This window comes from Sciurus carolinensis, chromosome 4, assembly GCF_902686445.1.
Source record: "Sciurus carolinensis chromosome 4, mSciCar1.2, whole genome shotgun sequence".
In the NCBI taxonomy this organism is placed as follows: domain Eukaryota; kingdom Metazoa; phylum Chordata; class Mammalia; order Rodentia; family Sciuridae; genus Sciurus; species Sciurus carolinensis.
In genome coordinates this window covers 55,901,239-55,920,751 of record NC_062216.1, presented here as the reverse complement: position 1 = coordinate 55,920,751, position 19,513 = coordinate 55,901,239, and the positions used below count along the sequence as shown (strand labels likewise).

Sequence of the window (19,513 nt, the reverse complement as noted above, 5' to 3'; positions counted from 1 at the left end):
GCACTGCCTAGCTGAGCCATTACCCTGCACCACCACACCATGGAGAACAATCATATTTTAGTTATGTTATCAGTAAGCAACTCTGGGCAGGACTTTGACAGTTTTTGTAATTCATTCAGAGTGTTTGAAGTGTCATTTAGAAAATATGCACAAAAATGTATACACCCACACACACACACACACACACACACACACACACACACACATATTACCCCTCTCAAAAGGAAATGCCAAGGAAACCTAAATATAGTTGGCTATCTTTATCTGTTGCACCCACATCTGGGGAATTCAACCCAAACGCAGATGGAAGATATTTGGAAAAAATATTGTGACTGTGCTGAACTTGCACAGACCTGTTTCCCCACTAGGCTCTGAACAATACAATATAACCGTTATGTACATAGCATTTACATAGTGTTAGGTGTTATAGGTAATCTGAAGATAAAGTGTATGGGAAAATTACATAGATTATATGCAAATACTATACAACTATGTAAGAAGGTTTTTGAAAAGAAAAAAAGAAGAAACTTGAGTAGCCAAGGAGTTTGGTGTTTATCGTATTTCCCAGAACCAATTCTCTGTAAATACCAAAGTACGACTATAATATTTTTTTTTCTAACTATAGAAAAGGATTTGGGATTTGGACCTGAGAGTAAATTTGCTAAGATAAAGCATCAATTCACATGGTGCTCTTGTACATCCTGGTCAAGTTTTTCAAGCTATTTTCTTTGTGTTTATGGTCTCTTTTGTTGTTGTTGTTATTGTTGTCTGTGTCTACAGAAAGGAGTACGACGCATGACTTCAGTGACTCTTATAGGAAATCAAAATACCGACGAATCCCCATCCTCACTGAACTTAGTAAGTTATGTTTCAAGGGAAAAATCCAATGGAGAAATCTTTATGATGCATAATTGATGTCCCAAGGTTCCTTTTAGAATCCACTGTCAAAGGACTGAGGAATCAGAATGGGGCCCAAAGAGCTTTAAGTGCTTGGCTGGATGTCACAGTGGGCTTTTACCCGACTGCTGACATCATCCTGAGGAGCCTGTTCTATCTGGGTGTCAGAGAGAAGGAATAATATCTGACTTTCCCATTCTCCTGGGTAACAGGAGAGGGAAGGAGACTAATAATCAACTCAGTCTTTTATTCAGAGGGAGGGGGCTTGAATTGAAGACTTGTAAATCTCCCTGTACCTGTATCTACCCATCATGGACTTTTCCTTTCTTTTTGTTAGCCACACCAGGGCCAGGACTAGAGTGAGGCAGGTGAAGCATTCAAGGTGTAGAATTGAGGTCAGTAAATTTTAACTCCCAAGTACCTCTGCATCATCTGAATCCCAACCCTGTGTGATGTGCTTCTAATGTGGAAACACCTCTTGGAGAAATAACAAAATAAGCTGTCAACTCTCATCAACATCTCATGGAAAATACACATGTATGAAACTTTCTCAGACGTAAAGAGCTCTAGAAGCAGAAAGCAGTGGGGTGGAGAGGGCAGGAAAGGAGGTTTAGGTGCATTTGGAGGGTGTTGGTAGAACACTGTTGGTGGGACATTCTGAGATTTACTGAAGAATTGAGGACAAGGGAAAGTAGGAAAGAGGAAAATGATGTCTTTCAACATAAATTGAGCCAACTCAAAGAAAATCTCTTAAGCCAGTCCTGGGCATGTGGTTTGATCTGATTCTATAATGTAACAAAATTCGTAGTAAGCATTTCATGCTTTAGAATACCTAAGCCCAGTGCGACATTAACCAAATTAGATGAGCAGATCTCTTAGTTCTAAGAGTGAGGTAGAGGAACTTAGAGAGGAATCAGCAGCCCCCTCCCCACATCATGGGAGCTGGGAATCAAAGAACAGCAGGTGAGAACACCTAGTCACCTGGATTCTGGGCCAGGGCCCTTAAATTCAGCTCTGAGCATATCAGATCCTTAGGTCCCAAACCAGTATCTGCCTGCCTATTTGTAACCACCTTGAGGTTGTCAGCTGCAGTTTTTATTTATGTATTTTTTTCCTCCCATTTTGGACTATCTTTAACTCCCTGAGTGTAAATGCACTAAATTCTTGAATAAGATGACTGTAAGTTAGAGTGGTTCAGAGATTAGCAGGTTTCTTGCTGGCCCATAGGTACATCTGGTCACTCTCCAGGGACTCATGGATTTTGTTCAGCCAAGGATTTTCTGGCTCCAGGCAGCCCTTATTAAATTAACCTAACAAGTCACCTGCCAGCTCACTCAATTTCTTGTTTGTCTGACTGGGAAGAGTCATACTGACACCCAGGACCTGCAGGATGGTTAGCACTCTAGTACAGAGTGTACAAGGGCCTGCAAGAAAATGGCTAGGAAATTTGAGGATACTGGTTTAAGAATGAAACAGCAGGGTTTGGACAAAGGCTCATGGGTTGTGTTTATGTTCTTAGGATTGGCACTGCAAGGAGAGGGAAGTTGGAGTTCATAGGAGATGTGGGTTGGTATTAGTCATGCCCTACTCATCTTTTATAAAAATATTGCTGTTCTCAGAAGAAAATGATTCACCAATATCACCAATATGACGCTTCCCCCTAACTTACTGAGGAATAATTTAAGGAATTAAGGAATAATCCAATCTCAGTAAAGAATGCATTCTGGGTTGTATGTCCAGTGGATTTGCTTTGATCTATAATATCAAGAACTATAATGCCAAGCACTGTGAAGTTTCTAAGATTTCATCCTACTTGCAATCAAATAAGTTAACCTGGCACAGTCTCACTGATGCAGATAGAAGGTACAAGATTTCTGGGTCAGATACAAAAAAAAGTTTATTACTTACAAAAATAACAGTAGCCAGAGTATCATAATTTTAGTGTTGGTTGCTGAAGGTCTGTTTACCATAGAATGACATGAAGAGGTCCAAATGATACTCCCTGCACCCACAGTGGATTGTTGTACAAAAGAGGAACCTGAGTTTTGGAAAACAGACTCTTTTTCAATTGTATAGAGAGTAGCAGCTCTATCTTCAATGATGCTTTCTATACAAATGTTTTTGAAGCAATAGTTCAGGAACAAAAGCAGCCAGCCCTCTGTTCTCCTCAACAAGAGAAGCACAGTTGTGTTGACTTCAGGAGTCTAAGTTGTAGTCTCAGGTTATTTTAGGTACTACTGTACTGGCCTTATTAAGAGGATTCTCGAAGTCCATGCTATTCAAAGCATGACCCATGTATTTGCTTTGGTGATTGGTGGATATGTAGATACTCAGGCCCCACCCTGGATTGAGGAAATCAGAATCTGCATTGTAACAAGATTCCCAAGCCATTCTTATGCACAGTAAATTTCGAGAGGCATTACTTTAACTCATTCTGGACTCAGCTAACTCTAGGAATCTACATAAACACCAAGTCATCTCTGGCATAGTATAATGACACCACACCTACAGGAGATTGTTGTACAGGAGAGGAACCTACATGTAGGAAACCAGAATCTTTTACAAAAGGCAATGTGTCTGTCCTCCTTTTGCCCTGGTGGGAAATAGCATCTCTACCCGGGTGATGCCTTTCTATCTAAGTCACATGGGTGACCAGATGTTCCTTGCTTACACCTGTTACCCCAGTGCAATTGTTCACAGAACCCTCTTTTATTTACAGAAGTGTCATAGCTGGAAAGATAAATTGGATAAGGGTGATTCCAGGACACTTCTCTGGCGAAACTGAGCCTGGGGTAAAAGAACATTCCCTTGATGGTGAAGTACTCAAGAGGAACATATGTTTTCAGGGGAGGAAGATATTTGAAAAGGAAAAAACATTATATTGAAGAAAGGGTAGATGCCACAGAGACTCAATGTAGGCAAAACCCTGTAATTAGTTATCACCCTTGGCCTGCCTCACACGGAAACTCCTGTCTTCTTGTCTGCCTGCCTTTCCCTTTTGCCTCTTTTGCCTTGCAGAAAATCCTTCCAACATCCACTTTATTGAGCAGATTGGTGGACTGGAAGGGAACTTCACAGGAACAAGCCTGCATCTGAGCACTTCCTTTTCCACAGGCGCTGTCTTCTCTGGCAACTTCTTGGATTCCCTCCTGGCCACGGTAAGTGCAGTTAAGCCAAGAAGCCCCCCAAAACCTCTTGAAGAGAGGTGAGTGGGTGGGTTAAGGATTGAGAAGATAGCAATTCACAATTCCAACTTCCCTTTGATTTTCAAAGAAAGCTTTGTTACATACATTATTTCATCTCCTCTCATAAGTACTTGATGAGAGAAGCACAGTTCTGAGATTATCAAGATGACAAACCTGAGGCCCTGGGAACTGTAACACTTGGTGCTGGCCCTTCAGCTTTAAGTGCATCTCCACAGACCAAGGCCTTTGGTGCCACAGCTTCAGAGATACTGCCTTCTCTTCTCTCTACATTTTCCACAACAGCTCTTTCAGAAGTTTGCCATAAGGGACCCATGGGTTTCATGGAAAAATGTTTGCCATTAGGTAGTGTGAATTTTGTTCAGAGTTAAGTCATATCTTTCCCCACAATTGCCCTCTTGTGTGATGCATTTTTAAGTACTTGGTCACTGTTCAGTTTTCAGGGCCTTTTTAGCTGTTAAGCAGATCACTCATATCCATTACAGGACTTCCATAAATAGAATCCACTTATCATCAAATACATATTGAACACCTACACTGTACAGGTATACAGCAGTGATGAAACAGACCAAACTCCATCTATGTGCAGCTTGTACTCACAGAGGAGACTGACATAAACATCAGTAAGTAATGTTCAGGGGATGCCAATCACAAAGACAGTGGAAAGATGAGATAGGAAATGTAGGGTTTGGGGAAATAGTCGCAGATTTCAGTATGTGACAAGGGAAGGCAGCATGTGGGTCAAGATCTGGAGGAGAGGAGGGTACGTGCCACTCCGATCGTTGGGGAAGAAACTCTATAGGCAGAGGCCAGGAGTTGACTGCACACACAGATTGTTCAAGGAATTGCAGTTTGATTGAGAAATATAGAATCGGTATGTGGCTATTTATAAATGACTGTAAAAACACCTGAAAGAAAATACACATGTTCCACTACCTCAGAGTTTTCCTCCTAAGATTTTTTAGGGGAAGAGTTACAAAAAGGTCCGAAGTCAATACGCAGATGCTTAAATGAACAAGGCTCTGAGTACCGTTTGATAAACATGTTGCTTTTTGGAATGCTGTGCAGAAGAGTCACCATTCCTGAATTGTATGGCTGACTCAAGGCACAGTTTGCACATTTAGGGGAATGTAACTGAGACACACATGTCCCTCTCATGGCATCAAGGAGGGTATTATATGACCCTCAACTCTGCCTCTCTTAGCCATGATAGAGGTCTCAGACAGATAAAACTGCTTCAGGAATAGCTTAACATTAAACAAGTTTGTAGATTATAAAGTTCTTAAAGGGTTAAGCAACATACAGCTGCTGACTGAGTCAGAGAGGGATGCATTGGAGGGAATCAAGTTAGGTTACTTTTCTGAGAAGGTGACTGTGTCAGACAGAGGGTTGTATCACTGTCTGTCACTGATATGTCAATTAACTTGCCTGGAATTAATGACTGGAGTGTCAGGCAGAAGGTGACTTCTGATGAACTTGACCTGTCTGCAGGATACATTTCAGATGGGTTTAAGCTCCCAGTTCTTTTCAGAAACTCTTAGGTGGCAGGCAGCTTCATGCTTTAAATTAAACTTGAGACTTAATTAAACTCTACTACTTCACTGGGCCACACAGGCAGGAACAAAGCCACAGATTCTATTTAGAGTTGGTCAGAAGGCAGTGTCTTGGTGTTTTATGCCACTGGAGACTAGGCCATTTATAAACAAGAGAAGTTTATTTGGCTCACAGTTCTGAAGATTGGGCAGTTTAAGGGCATGGTGCAGTCATCTGCATGGCATCTGGTGAGGTTCTCCCATGGTGGGAGGCAAGAAGGCAATAGAGTAAATGCAAAAGACACAGAGGGGAGGAGCCAAACTCACCTTTATTATCAGGAACCCACTATTATGATAATGGTACTAATCCATTTATGATCTCATAACCTGAGCACCTCTTGAAGGTCTCACCTCTTCACAGTGTTGAGTATAGGTTATTTCTAATATATACTTTGAGCAGGGGGTATATTGAAACCACAGTAGGCAGAATAAATGGAGAAGGGTTGGAAGAGTAGAAATAAAGGAAACGAATATACAACATAAGCCAGCATAGGAAACACAAACTTGGTAATTAAGTCTTGAGCCAGGTGTTTACACCTGGGTCTAGTGCTGATTTCCATAATTCACCATGAGTGTGACCTTGACCTTGGGCAGTCAAAATGGGAAGATTATCCCTTACTAAAACAAACTGAGCTACATAAATTCTCAGAGGTCTTTTCTTAGGCCCTATGGTGAAGACCAGGAGAGAGACAAAATCAAGTCAGAGCGCCTTTCATAGGGAGTTGTTACATGAGGTTACAAGCCACATTGGACCATCAGTTAGCACTTAAAAAGTCCTGATAAGTGCATCATTTAGGGTTGGCTCTTGGTCAGCTGGATAAGGAATGGGGATGGCAATGGAGCATCAGAGCAGAAGGCACACCTTAGATTAAGGAGGCTGGCATGAATAGTGAACCTCTAAATATCTATCTGGTAGCCTTCTGTTCTAGCTATTATATCTTTAATGATGTACGGCACAGAAAAATGGGCACACTGTGATAATGTTGAAATGATGAGCTAAACCAGACTACTGAATATAATCAGTGAGTGCTATCTTCTCTTATTTCCCTTCCCCTGGACCTGGCACTACTGGGGATGATGTACCATCCTACAATTCACTCAGAAGGAAATACAAACCTAAGGGTCAGGCTGGAGTTGTCCCTGAGCCTCCAATTTCACAGGTTCCTCCCCTCTGAACACCATTTGATCTTGGCTGGTCTCTGAATCTTATCACCTTAGCCTCAGAGAAAAAGAGAACATTCACCAGCATCTACTTGAAACATATACCAGAACACTCAGGTGTTCTGAAGTCCTACACTTTATTTTCCATACATAGCATAGTATCTCCTGGCTGAGGTTTGGGAGGAAGCAAAGACATCATTCTTCCGATATAGTTAGGATGTCAGCTATGGGCCCCATGGCCATCATCCCCTCTAACACAGCCTCATGGCAGACATCACTAATGACCACAGATCTCCTCTCCTAGATCATACTTGCAAATTTTCCCCAAAATAGACCACTAGGCATCTCATTCCCATAAATTCTGTTGTTGAGATGTTCTTAATAACTATAGCAATATAAGTCATAGGAAGAATAGTATCTTTCAAGCATTTCTCTTGTGTCAATACCTTGCTAAAGCACATTACATTACCTTGTTGAGTCTCCTGTCAACCCAGTTAAGCAAAGCCTATTCTTAGATTTATTTTATAAAGACTGAGTCTTAGAGGGATAAATAATCTGCCAAAGGTCATACCAGTTATGAATAAAAAGTTGGTTTTAGACCCAAATTTATGTGATTCCAGAGACAGACCTCACCACCACAATCAACTATCCCTCCAAAAACCCAGTTCTGCATTACTAGTATCTTTCCAATGCAGGAATTTTCAGGTTTTCCTTAGAGGAATCCAACTCTCTCAGTGCTCAGGGGTTGCTGAGGACACAGGTAGAAAAGAGACAAGGATGTGCCCTCCCATATCTCTCTACTTGATCAGAGTGACTCTACTTTTTTCTGCACCATATTTGAGGCACATCTACATAAGCTTTCAATGAAAGAGAGATTTCTGTTGTTAAGAAGATTTTGGAAACCGCTCCCTACAAATTAGAATATAACAACCAGAAGTAAAGCATAGAATAAGAGCATCCTGTTCTTCTTGTTTCCAAGACAGGTTTCCTAATTCCACTCAGAACTCCTAAGTGGGAGGCAAGAGTCAATCATTCTACCTATTTTGTACATTCCTTCTGTAATGTCCTACCCAAAGAACATCTTAGGGGTTTGGCTCTTCCAACCTGCTACCCCACTTAGTGTACCAAGAGATCTGTTCCCCGTGGCTGTACAATCAGTGGGATAATTAAGCTAAAAATGTTTGCTTTCCTGATGCCCACACTAACAGTAGAGTAAAGCTAAGAGATGCCTTCAGGACAGACTCCCTCAGGAAAGGGGGTTCACACTTCAGCAGTGAAACAAAAGGAGAACACCAGCCTCAACTTATCTTGGTGAAATATTTCCTACATAATGTTTATGGGACTGTTTCCTTCCTATATGTACTTGGAAAACTTCACAGTGATTTTCCACCTTCCCCTTCCAATCATTCTTATAAACTCTAAGGAAAATGAATGTGCAAGTCCCCAATAAGCAAAAAAAAAAACAAAAACAAAAAAACAAACCACAGTAACATGTGAACTGGTTACCACTTAGAAATACTGAAGTCTTATATTTTCACACAAGTTTAAAATTTCTGTATTTTGTTGGATATATGTTTTCAGTGAAATACAATGGTTTTCCTCTCCAAATCTCCAACTGATACCACTGATATTTGAATGACTGACATTATTCCCTAGTATACTACCTAAACTCAAGACCCAGCTGGAAGAACATGTCTATAAAGCATAATTCAGATTCACTTTTAAATCTTTATCAGTTCAGTGCTATGAAAATTAAAATATGAAAAGACCAGTCAGACTCATGTGCAAGAATCTTATATAACTTTACAAGTAAAGAGTGTCATAAATAGACAAGAACTTGGGGAACAATTTTCCTCTACTTGTAAAAAAACTGAAGCCCACAGAAGTTACATGAAATTCTCAAGGTCTCTCAGTTGGTTAGTTGCAGTTTTCCAACCACGTAGCCTCATTCAGAGTTGAAAGTTATTTCCCAAAGGATGTTTGATCTTAAGGCCTTTGGAAAATCTCAGAATAAAGAACAGCAGATGGCTAGGATGTTAATATGTATGCTATTAGGTAATAGATTAGTCCATATAATGAGAGAGATCTCATGTTTTATTGCAGTTAAAAGCTTAAATGCCTTGGGTTGCAACATTTTCTAACATTGGAAGTCCAAATTCTAATAAATACTATTGCATTAGAATTGCTGTCCAAAGCTTAGAAGTCCAAAACCATTTCAAACACATTTCAACTTGCATATTTTCCACAGAAGAAAAAAAAGAAAGAAAGAAAGCAAAGGAAGAAAGGAAGATGGGGGAGGGAAAGAAGTAGGAAGCAAAGAGAAGAGAAAGGAAGGGAAAGGAAGGGAGAAAAGAAAGTGAGGTTGAGAAAGGTCAATAGCAAAGAACTCTGAATAAGAATAAGAAGATGAACTCACAATATAAGGGTGACATATAAATCCCATTATTTTCCCCAATATAGAATTGCAATCCTTTTGATGTCAAAACTGAAGAAATGATATATTCAAAGGCTAAGCCTCTCAGTTAAATATGTAAAGCACATGTTTCCCTAGAGCCATCAACAGCAGGATAACCCGAGAATTTACACCTTTTCTTTAATCAGTGGAGAATTATTCTAACAGTATTATGTTTGATCACTCACACTACGGACCACATGTGCTTAAACGGATTGTGGCTCAACCTGGATTTACATCCTCATTCCCTCCTGGATGTCAAGGAGCTAATTCCAAAAGCACCTTTCTGGGTGCTGGTAGGATGGAACAAAGAGAAGAAATGCAAGTAGATTCTCCAAGTCCAGGGAATAGGGTGAAGTCATCTTTTAATCCAAAAACTATGTTAAGAGTGACATTGATTTTCCCTCGATCCATATAACTTACGTTATTTCTTAGGCCAAATTGTCCCAGCCACCTCTACATTTTCCTAGCAATATTTGTTAAAACTCACCTGCCCATTGCAGTTATAAGGACAACCCATAAACACCTTCCTTATTTAAAGCAAGCACTTCTGAAGATGTGATGTTAAGTAGACTAAGTCCATCCTCTGAAAAAATGCATAATTTTATAGATGGATTTCTCTTTTTGTTCTGAAAACAAGCAGTGTCAGAATCACTAGAGTGCTCTTTAAATTCTCTCTCCCACCTTCATTCATCACTTCTGATCCAGGAAATCTGGGATCTCATAAATTTGCACTTGTTAGTGTTAACTCCAAATAATCTAGGTAAATGAGAACCAATAATAAAAGGAATAAAAATTAGTAACAGGTAGAATAGATTTCATTAAATCCTGCAAACAATGATAGAAGGTAAGTATTATGTCAACTTGAAAGATTATTCAACTGTTGCCGAGAAAAAAAAAATGCATGAGTTGCTCAAGAACACTTTGCTAGGATGTGACAATCCAAGATTCAAACTCAGGCCTCTTTCACATAAACAATTAACTATAAAATACAGAAGAAGGAAACAGAATAAAAGTCAGAGGTCATAAGATCCTAAAGAGAAATAAGCTTCATTGTGATGAGGAGGCCCAAGCTCGTGAAAGATGAACAAGGTGTCTAAAAGCAAAGGCAGGAGGGAGGAAAAGTATAGATAAAGCAGCTACAGACTGACAGGTGTATGCATTGTGGGGAGTAGTTCATGAAGATGAGGCAAGAGACAGAGGTGGTATAAGATGACAAGGGCTCTGAAGGCCATAGTATGGCATCTAGGCTTGGCTGTATAGCTAGGTTCCATACCAAAAGTTTGAGGAAGCAGATGGAATGATCTGATTCATGATTGCAAATGAAAAGAAAACTAAGTCAGCAAAACTAGTAAAAAGGTCCCTTTAAAAATCCAGACTTCAGGGGGTCATGGTGGTTCATGCCTATAATCCCAACACTCAGGAGACTGAGGGAGGAGGATCACTTGAGTCCAGGAGTTCTGGGTCAGCACAGGCAACACAGCAAGATCCTATCTCAAAAATTATCATTACCACCAACACTACCACCATCATCCAGGCTTCAGAAGAAGAGTACCATTATTTGGTTATAGAGACAATGAATGTTAAAAATCTAGAATAATAATAAAGTCATTTATATTATTTATTATAAAATTATTGATTTTCTATAATTCTTTTCTGTAATACTTATTTCTACAGGAGTAAGAGTCTAATATAGATAGAAGATGGAAAATTAAAAATGACATTTGCAAGTATGTTAATGCCTAGTCTACACATTGTGGTAGGAATTCTGGAGAAAGGGAGTTTATAAAAATGACTAGAATTATTCAGACTCAAGTCTGTTTTAAAATAATTAGGCCCACATGTCATCCTCTTGTTTCATTTTGTTGTCAATGATTATAAAAGTCCATAGGTTTATTTATTCAGCTCCTATAATTTCTGAAACATATAATAATAGTGGTGGGAAATCCAAATATTAATAAGACCTAAGTCAATGTCTGTCCTCCATTCAGTCACAATCAAAAGAAATATAAGTAGGCTCACATTCAAACAGCCCAAGTATGGATGGCAATAGTGTCAGAAGTCCCCTAGGAGAAAATCTATAGGAAGTTTCACTATATATGTTGCTGATAATTATGTAATCTGTAGCCTAACATACTCCTCTGGTCCCCTGTGGAAAAAAGGAATCCTTGCTGTCTATATCATTACATACTTTCTTTTCCTCCTACAGCATAAGCTCCAAGGAAACATGATCGGGGTCCATGTTGTTTTCTCTCTGCTGTGCCTAACCTAGCCTCCCACCCAAACTGCCAATCTATGGTTGGTTTTGATAATAATAATCAGAAGATAAATTCTCTGCACCATCAGGGCCATGTCAAACAGTGAAGCCCACTAGATCTCCAGGTCCGAACACCTCCACCATTTATATGCTGGATCCTCTGACATTACACGTGGTTTGTTCTTGCTTCCCAGGCCTTCTACAACTACCATGTCCTGGAACTACTTCAGATGCTGGTGACAGGAGGGATAAACTCTCAGATGGAACAACATTTGGATAAGGAGAAGTTCCTTGGGGTGACCGACAGCTGCTCTACGTTTTCGTCTGGAAGAACGCGGTGTAAACTAGGGCTTCTGTCCTTAGAGCAAACCATTTTATCAGACATTCAAGTGAGTGTGCTCTTATCCATAATAGATTCTCTCACTTCCTTAACTCTCTGAGTTTCTGCAAATGGTGTGGGCTGTTTGGATTTATAGATGGCCTACCACACAGAAATAATAATAGCAATAACAAAAATTAATACAATCTTATTTTCATAACTCAGTGCATTTTCACATTATTTTTATTTTTTGTAGTAATACCAGGAGATACAGTGGAGTGGGTTAGTTATCATGAGAGTGGGTTTCTGAACAAAGAATTAGTTTAGCCATTGACCTTTTCTCTTGCAAATGTGCTATCTTGCCCTTCTGCCTTCTGCCATGGGGTGACAGAGTAAGAAGACCCTTCTAGATGTGGGCCCTTTGACTTTGAACTTCCCTTCCTCTGAATTGTAAGAAATAAAAATCTCAGATCTTTGTAAATTATTCAATTTCAGGTATTCTGTTACAATAGCATAAAATGGACCTGGATACCTGATAACTTTGTATTTTGAATGGGATATTACTGATAATTGTAATAATTAATGCTTACTGAGTATTTTCCCTGTGCCTGGTTACCTTAGATATTTTCACTTAATCTGTCCAAAGATTTATATAGAAGGAATCATCATTAATTTCATTTAACAGATCAGGAAACTGAGGCTTTTAGAATCAAGGGCTTACCTGAGGCCACCACATTGTTCACCAGTGTTAGAGCAGGGTTCCATTTCGGGCATAATGAACCAGGGTCCAACCATTCTTCCAGTAACAGAAATTCTAAAGAAATCTGCTCAGGTCAGTTGAGATCAGGCAGAATACCATGACTAAGTCTAAGAATCTCCTGGGCTAACCAATAGAAAATGCTTGACTTTTCTGAATCCAGATTGCTGGTGAATGTCCAGGGTTAGCAAGTGGGGAGATACAAAAATTCTGGCAAATTCCAGTGGGGCATCTGGGCATTGAGAAATCAGAGTAGAGTGCAGCCTGGACATGAGTAATCTACTAATCAGTATGGTGCTTTTTTTGTTTGTTTGTTTATTGTTTTTGGTACCAGGGATTGAACCCATGGATGCTTAACCACTGAATCACATCCCCAGGCTTTTTATTTTTAATTTTGAAAAGGAGTCTCACTAAGTTAATTAGGCCTGACAAAATTGTTAAGATTGGCTTTGAACTTGTAATCCTTCTGCCTCAGCCTCCTGGGCCACTGGGATTCTAGGCATGCACCACTACACCAAGCTTTGGTTTGGTTTTGATTGACTTTGCATCCATCTGTCCAGTGTTATTGTTAGAAACAGACCTTGACAAAGAAACATCTTTTGTTGGTTCAGCAGACATCAATAGAAATTGCTCTCTTCACAAGGAGTGTGCTATTCCAAGCCTCTGTGCCCAGTGTGTCTCAACATATGCTACCAAAAAGGGCACATCCTGTGTCTATGCATTTGAAGTCCAGGCACAAACAATATTCCAAAGACTCCCACAGTATTGTCTGGTCTTTTGCATTTCTGTGGTCCCAGGTTCCTCATCTGCAGCTGACTACTGCTAACAACCTCCTGCTGGTATCAGAGCAATAACAGATTGGTCTATCCCTATGTATCTTACCTTCACTCACTTTCCTCTTTTCTTAAGGAATCATAGAACTGAGCAGACTGTTCTCTTTTGCCCTTTCTGAACCTATTTGGCCTATCTGCTGCTGCTTTTGAACCCATTGTCTATTTTTGGTAAACATTTTGGCCAGAGTAAGAAAGCAAATTCAAGAAGTATGCCTGAGATTGTGATCTGAGTAAGAGTGGAATAAGATGATTCCCTGGAAGTCATTTAACATCCCAATCATAGAGTACCTCAAAAATTGTATTTGCAACCTATTGCTCATTGTTAATTCTCAGTGGTCACCCAAATAGGAAGAGTAATAAGAATAGGCACACGCACACCCATCAGTGGCTCTCTGAAGAACTTGAATGACAAAAAGGAAAAAAAAAAATCACTCAGATTAGTATTCCAAAACTAATCATCAATTACCATAATTACCAAGTCACTAGACACTATTATCATAAATATCTTAGGAAATGGTTTTTAGGTCTTCCAAACTTGTACCACAAAAAAGTGGAAAACAACATTTGAATAAGTACTTGTTATTGCTTGATGAATGTGCCCAGCAGACATGTTTTTCTCTTTTTTCCACAGCCAAGAAACACCTTTGGACAACTGTTCTGTGGCTCATTAGATTGTCTTGGAATCTTATGTGTTGGCTTATATCGCATGATAGATGAGGAGGCGCGCAACCCAGAAAACAGAAGGGGAGTGTGCTAATTTTGAGAGTGCTGGCTACCCACCCAAACATGAGAACCAAAACTACTCTATTTAATGTGGGAGTGAAGTTCATAGCTCAGAGTTCACAGTTACATGGAAAGATGCTGGTAAAATCACTATGGAGAAAGAAAGAAGAATGTGTATCAACAATAGGAATGCTAATGGTTAGACTTTCTAAGCAGAATGGTGTTTCTGTCCCCAGTAAAAACTGAAATATGCAGACCTAGATGTTAAATAAGTTCTTTGGTAACCTAACTGCCACCCATGGTTGTACAACTTTCTAAAGCTAAAAGACATTGTTTGCATTTGAAAGATTTACTTGTTTTCTGCTGGGCTCATTTGGGTAAATACTTATTGTTTCTTTCCAGTCACTGTGCTTTGTGCTTATAAATCATGGATGCACTTTGTTCAGATTTCAACTTTATTAATGAAAGCTCATTCTGCCAGGAGTGGGGAAGAAAGAGGAAATGTATACAGAGGGTATAAGAAAAGAAGATACAGTCTAGAGACAATACAATTGTATAGGTCCTAGTCAATATTCTCACAGTGTAACGCACAGTGGTCAGTAAAGAAGGAGGAATTCAAAATGATAGAATGGAAATAGACCGTTGGAACCCATTCTAGGAGAAAGGAGATGGAAACAAAATTATTCAATGTGGAGTGGTCTCAAGTAGAAGAAAAAAAATCCCCATAATTTCTTTAATAATAAGAGAAAAGGAGAAAAATGACATGCTCAGGAAGACAGAACTAGGTGTGAGGTGTACTTTTGGGAATTTTTATTTAGCATTAACATTTCTCAGTTCATAGGCATTGCTGAGAAATAAAATAGAAGTAATACAGGGGTTGAAGAAACTACTGAGAAGAGTGCAAAGGAAGTTTAACCATGGATTTGTGAAGCAATGCTAGACTGTGAAGAGAAAAGACAAAAGACTGGAAATCCTGAATATGTTAAAGAGTAGATATACCCAGAGGAAGGAAATGAGAGAGAAGGAATGATGCAATGTTGTGGTTGGAGAGTGACTTACTGAAGCTTAAGATTTTTGAGGTGGGAACATATCAGGAAATTAATACTCAGGATGTGACCAGGAAAATGGTTTGGAGATAAACTATCATTGGGTAGTAGAAATCATAGAAATATACCTGGATATCAGAGCTGTAAACCACATAGATACTGCAAGCACATAGATGATAGTGGCCCTGGAGTTTGAACAAAAGAAAAGTGTACTGCAAGTGCCAAAGACCTAAAAAAAAAAAACATGAAGGTCTACAGATGGCACCGAGGAATCAGTAGGAAGGGTTATGACTTTACAGAACTCACCATGAAGTCAGTGGGTGAGGAGTGATATTATGGAAGCCATACTGGGAAGCATACATGAGTTTGGTATGCTCTTTCTCTGCTCAAACTCTAATTCCTGACCCCAACACCTTGGGAAAACATGTAGAACATAATAATTGAGACAATATGCAGTTTATACTTGAGAGGACCTGAAGGAAGAAAATGTCATTCCTGTTTTAAAGGAAATATGTGATTAGGGTGAATCTTGTTTAAAATAGAATAGGGGTTATAAAGTTCTCAATGGAAAGATAATAATGGGTAAATTATTCAGTAAAAGAAGGTCAATCATGCATTGAGATCCATGTTTAGGAGAGAAGGGATCATTTGGAGCAGCAGTGAAGAAAGGGTGAAAGTCATGCAAGGTTATCCTCTCTGTGTTCTGACATGAACACTAGTTATTAATTAACTCATTGATTAAGGATTTGCTATGTACCTGATATTTTGCTAAGACACCTTGCTTCTACTGTACAAAGTCTTCCCATGCAAATCCAGACCTTGAATTTTCTTTAAGATTCATTGACATTCACTGTTTGCTTACCAATCAGAGTTTTAAACAGATCTTAGTTCCAAACATCTTTTTCCCCCGATTGGTCAGTCTTTTCACATTGTGTGAAAGCTGTTTGCATAAGTATTAGCTTATGGTAGGTGTAAGACAGGATGGAAATATTTGGAATACATGTAATCTTCCAGTTTTATAGATACTGGCTTGGTGCTCAGTTTTGTACTAATTGAATTCACTAGTGCAGTGCATGTTAAAAGCATTAGAGATCAACAAATCCAAATCACAATCTTATTCTCCCATTAAAGCAGTAAGACCAACAAATGCCAATAAGGGAGATTTCCTTTCCTAAGGTCCCCAATTCCTACTCTAGGACTTCTTCTATTCAGTGTCCTGGAGATCATTACTATTAATCAGAAACCAATGAAGCAAAAGCAGGTCCTCTTTTGACCCCGCAAAATGATGTCTTTATTTTGTTCATTGCCTATAACCATACTGTCCTAGCCACAGAGGCTCAGAATTCATCTTTGATTTTCCTTATAGGTTTGTGATTACCCGACCAGCCAATGAGCTTAAGTTGCTGCCCTCAGATCTTGTGTTTTGTGCCATCCCTTTCAGCACTGTCTGTGAAAAAAAGGATGGTGATTCATCTCAACCACCATATGAAGCTGTAAATATTGTACCAGTAGAATCACAGAAGAATATAGACCTAAGTTATTATCCTGCAGTTGACCGAGTGAGTGAGAGTACACCACGGAGATTGTTTAATTCAGTCCAACCTTTGGAGGCAAATCCTGTTTTCTTTTCTGAATCTGAACAAGTAATGCCTAGTCCAAATTATAGGTTCTCATCTGAGATAGAGGAAGATGAAAATGTGAAAGAAAATGAAGAGGGAAACATGAAGGAAACCCTGAAGGAGAATGCTCCTTAGTGTTCAAGCTAAACTGGACCCATTGATATTCTTCACAAACTCCTAACCTAGTACTTACAAGTCACCTCCAAAGAAGATGACTTTGAACAAGGAAAATAAAAATGGAAGCATGCCACTTTTGTGCCCATTGCTTGCTGGGTGGTTGATCAGCAAGCCCACATTGTTTTGGAAGAGACCAAAATCTAATCTTGTCCACTGGATCTTGTGTGAAAAATAAAGAAATATATGATAAATGTCATTAAGGGAAATTTAATGGACTATTTCCTTTGAGCAAAAGGGGGCTAGTTTGGGTCACATTTAAAGATGTCTTCAAATAGAGATGCTGATTGCAATTGGAACTAATTTGCCTGTTATTGCCACGAGTTCCGCCTGGGAGAGGAAAAGTGTTCCTGTTGGAGGGATGGGCTGGCTGTGAACTAATAACTAAGAAATTTATTTATCATCAAGAAAAACAGGAGACAGAATTATCTTCAGAATGGGGGTGTGATGGATTGAGTAACTCAAAAGGGTCTGGTTCTAACAACATGGAGGAACCCACATTTTCTTTATTTATAGTGGTACAGAACAAAGGGGGACCAGTAGGAGTTTCTTCCTTGAGAAACAGGATGGGATGGAGGTAAGGAAGCCATTTAGCTCTAGCAGGTCATTGGCATGGCCAAGTTCTGCAAGTTCTGGCAGTGAACCACTGCACAGAAACCACATACTCCAGGCAATCTGGAACAATTTTTCATGAGATCCTGAGAGCCAGATTTCCAAGTCTGATAACTCAGTCAAGCCTGGTTTGATTCGCAGACCAGTCTGTAAGACTTGGGTATATCCTGGTACGTTGTAGGTATTTAATAGGAATGAATATTAGAGCAGCTGGGAATGGGATACCTGGGTAAAGTCAAGTAGATTGAAATAGGTAGACTTCCAAATTCCCTAACTCAGGAATAGAGACATTATTGCATGAAAAGTTTAAAGCATTTCTCCATAGTGCATGTTCTAAAATAAACAAATCCACTGCTCTTTAAACTTCTCTTCAATCAAGTCATTTCACCTAGGCATTACCCTATTAACACAATAAGCTAAAGTTTAGCACATCTAAGAAATATTCACTTCCAATTGGTGGTCTTATAATGATAAGCTTAGTAAACAAAGCTTTCTTGCAAAGGGGAGAAGAGAGGAAATAATAAACCATATTTCTTATAAATTGCTTTATATAATGTTGATTATATCCCTTACATATTAGCATATTTGAGGATTTTGTTTTGTTGCCCTCCTGTTTTACAAGGAAGAAACTATGTCATACATATGTCACCAAATAAAATGAAACATATTCAATTAAATTTGAATTTCATATAAACAAGAAATAATTTCTGTCTGTCCAAGCTATTCACTTAGCTAGTAAGTGATTAAATCAACATTCAAATGGTTTGACTCCAATACTTATAGACATTATGCCTCCAAACACACAAAACAAAGAAACAGAACAAACTAAAGTAAAAACAAAGGCATCCATCCACAGGAAAGAAAAAATTGCATTAGTTAAGCCTTAGTTGTAGTGAAATCAACTCAATTTATATAGAAAAGAGAGTAATTTTAAGTTAAGTTGCCAGGAAGCAAGGAAACCCTTTTCCTTCCTTTCTTCCTCCTCCTCTTTTTCTTTCTTAATTCCTCATTTCTTTTCTCCCTTTTTTCACCTTTCTCATTCCTTCCCTCCCTCCAACTTCCACCATCTTTCTTTCTTTCTTTTTTCTTTCTTGGGTGTACATGTCATCTTCATCCTGCTTTTTTTTTTAGACTTTTCTTGTTTTTCCCTAGACATAGCAAGATCCAGTTTCTCATCATTTGAAATTTATAGGTAGAGTTGTACACACATCAAAGATTTAACTGACTGCTTTGAATCTTAAATAAGTTCTGAAAGTACGTGATGGGCTCTGCGCTTTGGTTCCTCCATTCCATAACAGCTGAGGAGCAGAGTGCCACTGAATGGAGGATTGTCCTCAGGAAAGGGAGGATGGCTTATGACCTAGGAAGACATGGCACTTAAAGGCTATGGTAAAGACAGTATTATTCTCTTTTCCCATTTTATACCTGGGCATTAAGTACACAAAACAGGTTTAGCAAGAGTAAAATATTCCTAAGAAAGAAACTGTGGTTTAACCCTATGAATATTCAAGATCCACAAACCCCAACTATACCTATATTGACCAATTTGCCTAGCACCTCAGCTTCAATTCTCCTGAGTAAAAATCCTCATGTGACCACATTTTCAACAGAGTAGAGCAATTCAAATGATAAATATTTTCTATTTTTAATATTTATAGGAATAGGGTCTAGAAAACTAGCTAGAGAAATATTAAGGTATAGCCAATGCATGAGCATTCATGTTACCACTCTCAATAAATAAAATTGACAGAGTACCCCTAAATTCATTTGCCAGATGATCCCATAACTCCAGAACCAAATCCTTCAACTATAAATGACATTTTAATATAAGTCATACCACCAGATCCTTTGGCAATGTGGTGGGTATT

General features: G+C 39.0%; 1 protein-coding gene across 1 annotated transcript in view; it reads left to right on the top strand.

Annotated features, from left to right (window-relative positions):
• Kcnu1 (potassium calcium-activated channel subfamily U member 1) overlaps positions 1-16,994 on the top strand; it is a 147,395-nt gene extending 130,401 nt beyond the window's left edge. Inside the window, 5 exon segments of the mRNA XM_047549678.1 lie at positions 781-858; positions 3,916-4,055; positions 11,757-11,951; positions 14,103-14,221; positions 16,607-16,994. Of these exon segments, the coding sequence (XP_047405634.1) occupies positions 781-858; positions 3,916-4,055; positions 11,757-11,951; positions 14,103-14,221; positions 16,607-16,994 (920 nt within the window).
• Positions 16,995-19,513: the final 2,519 nt, after the last annotated feature.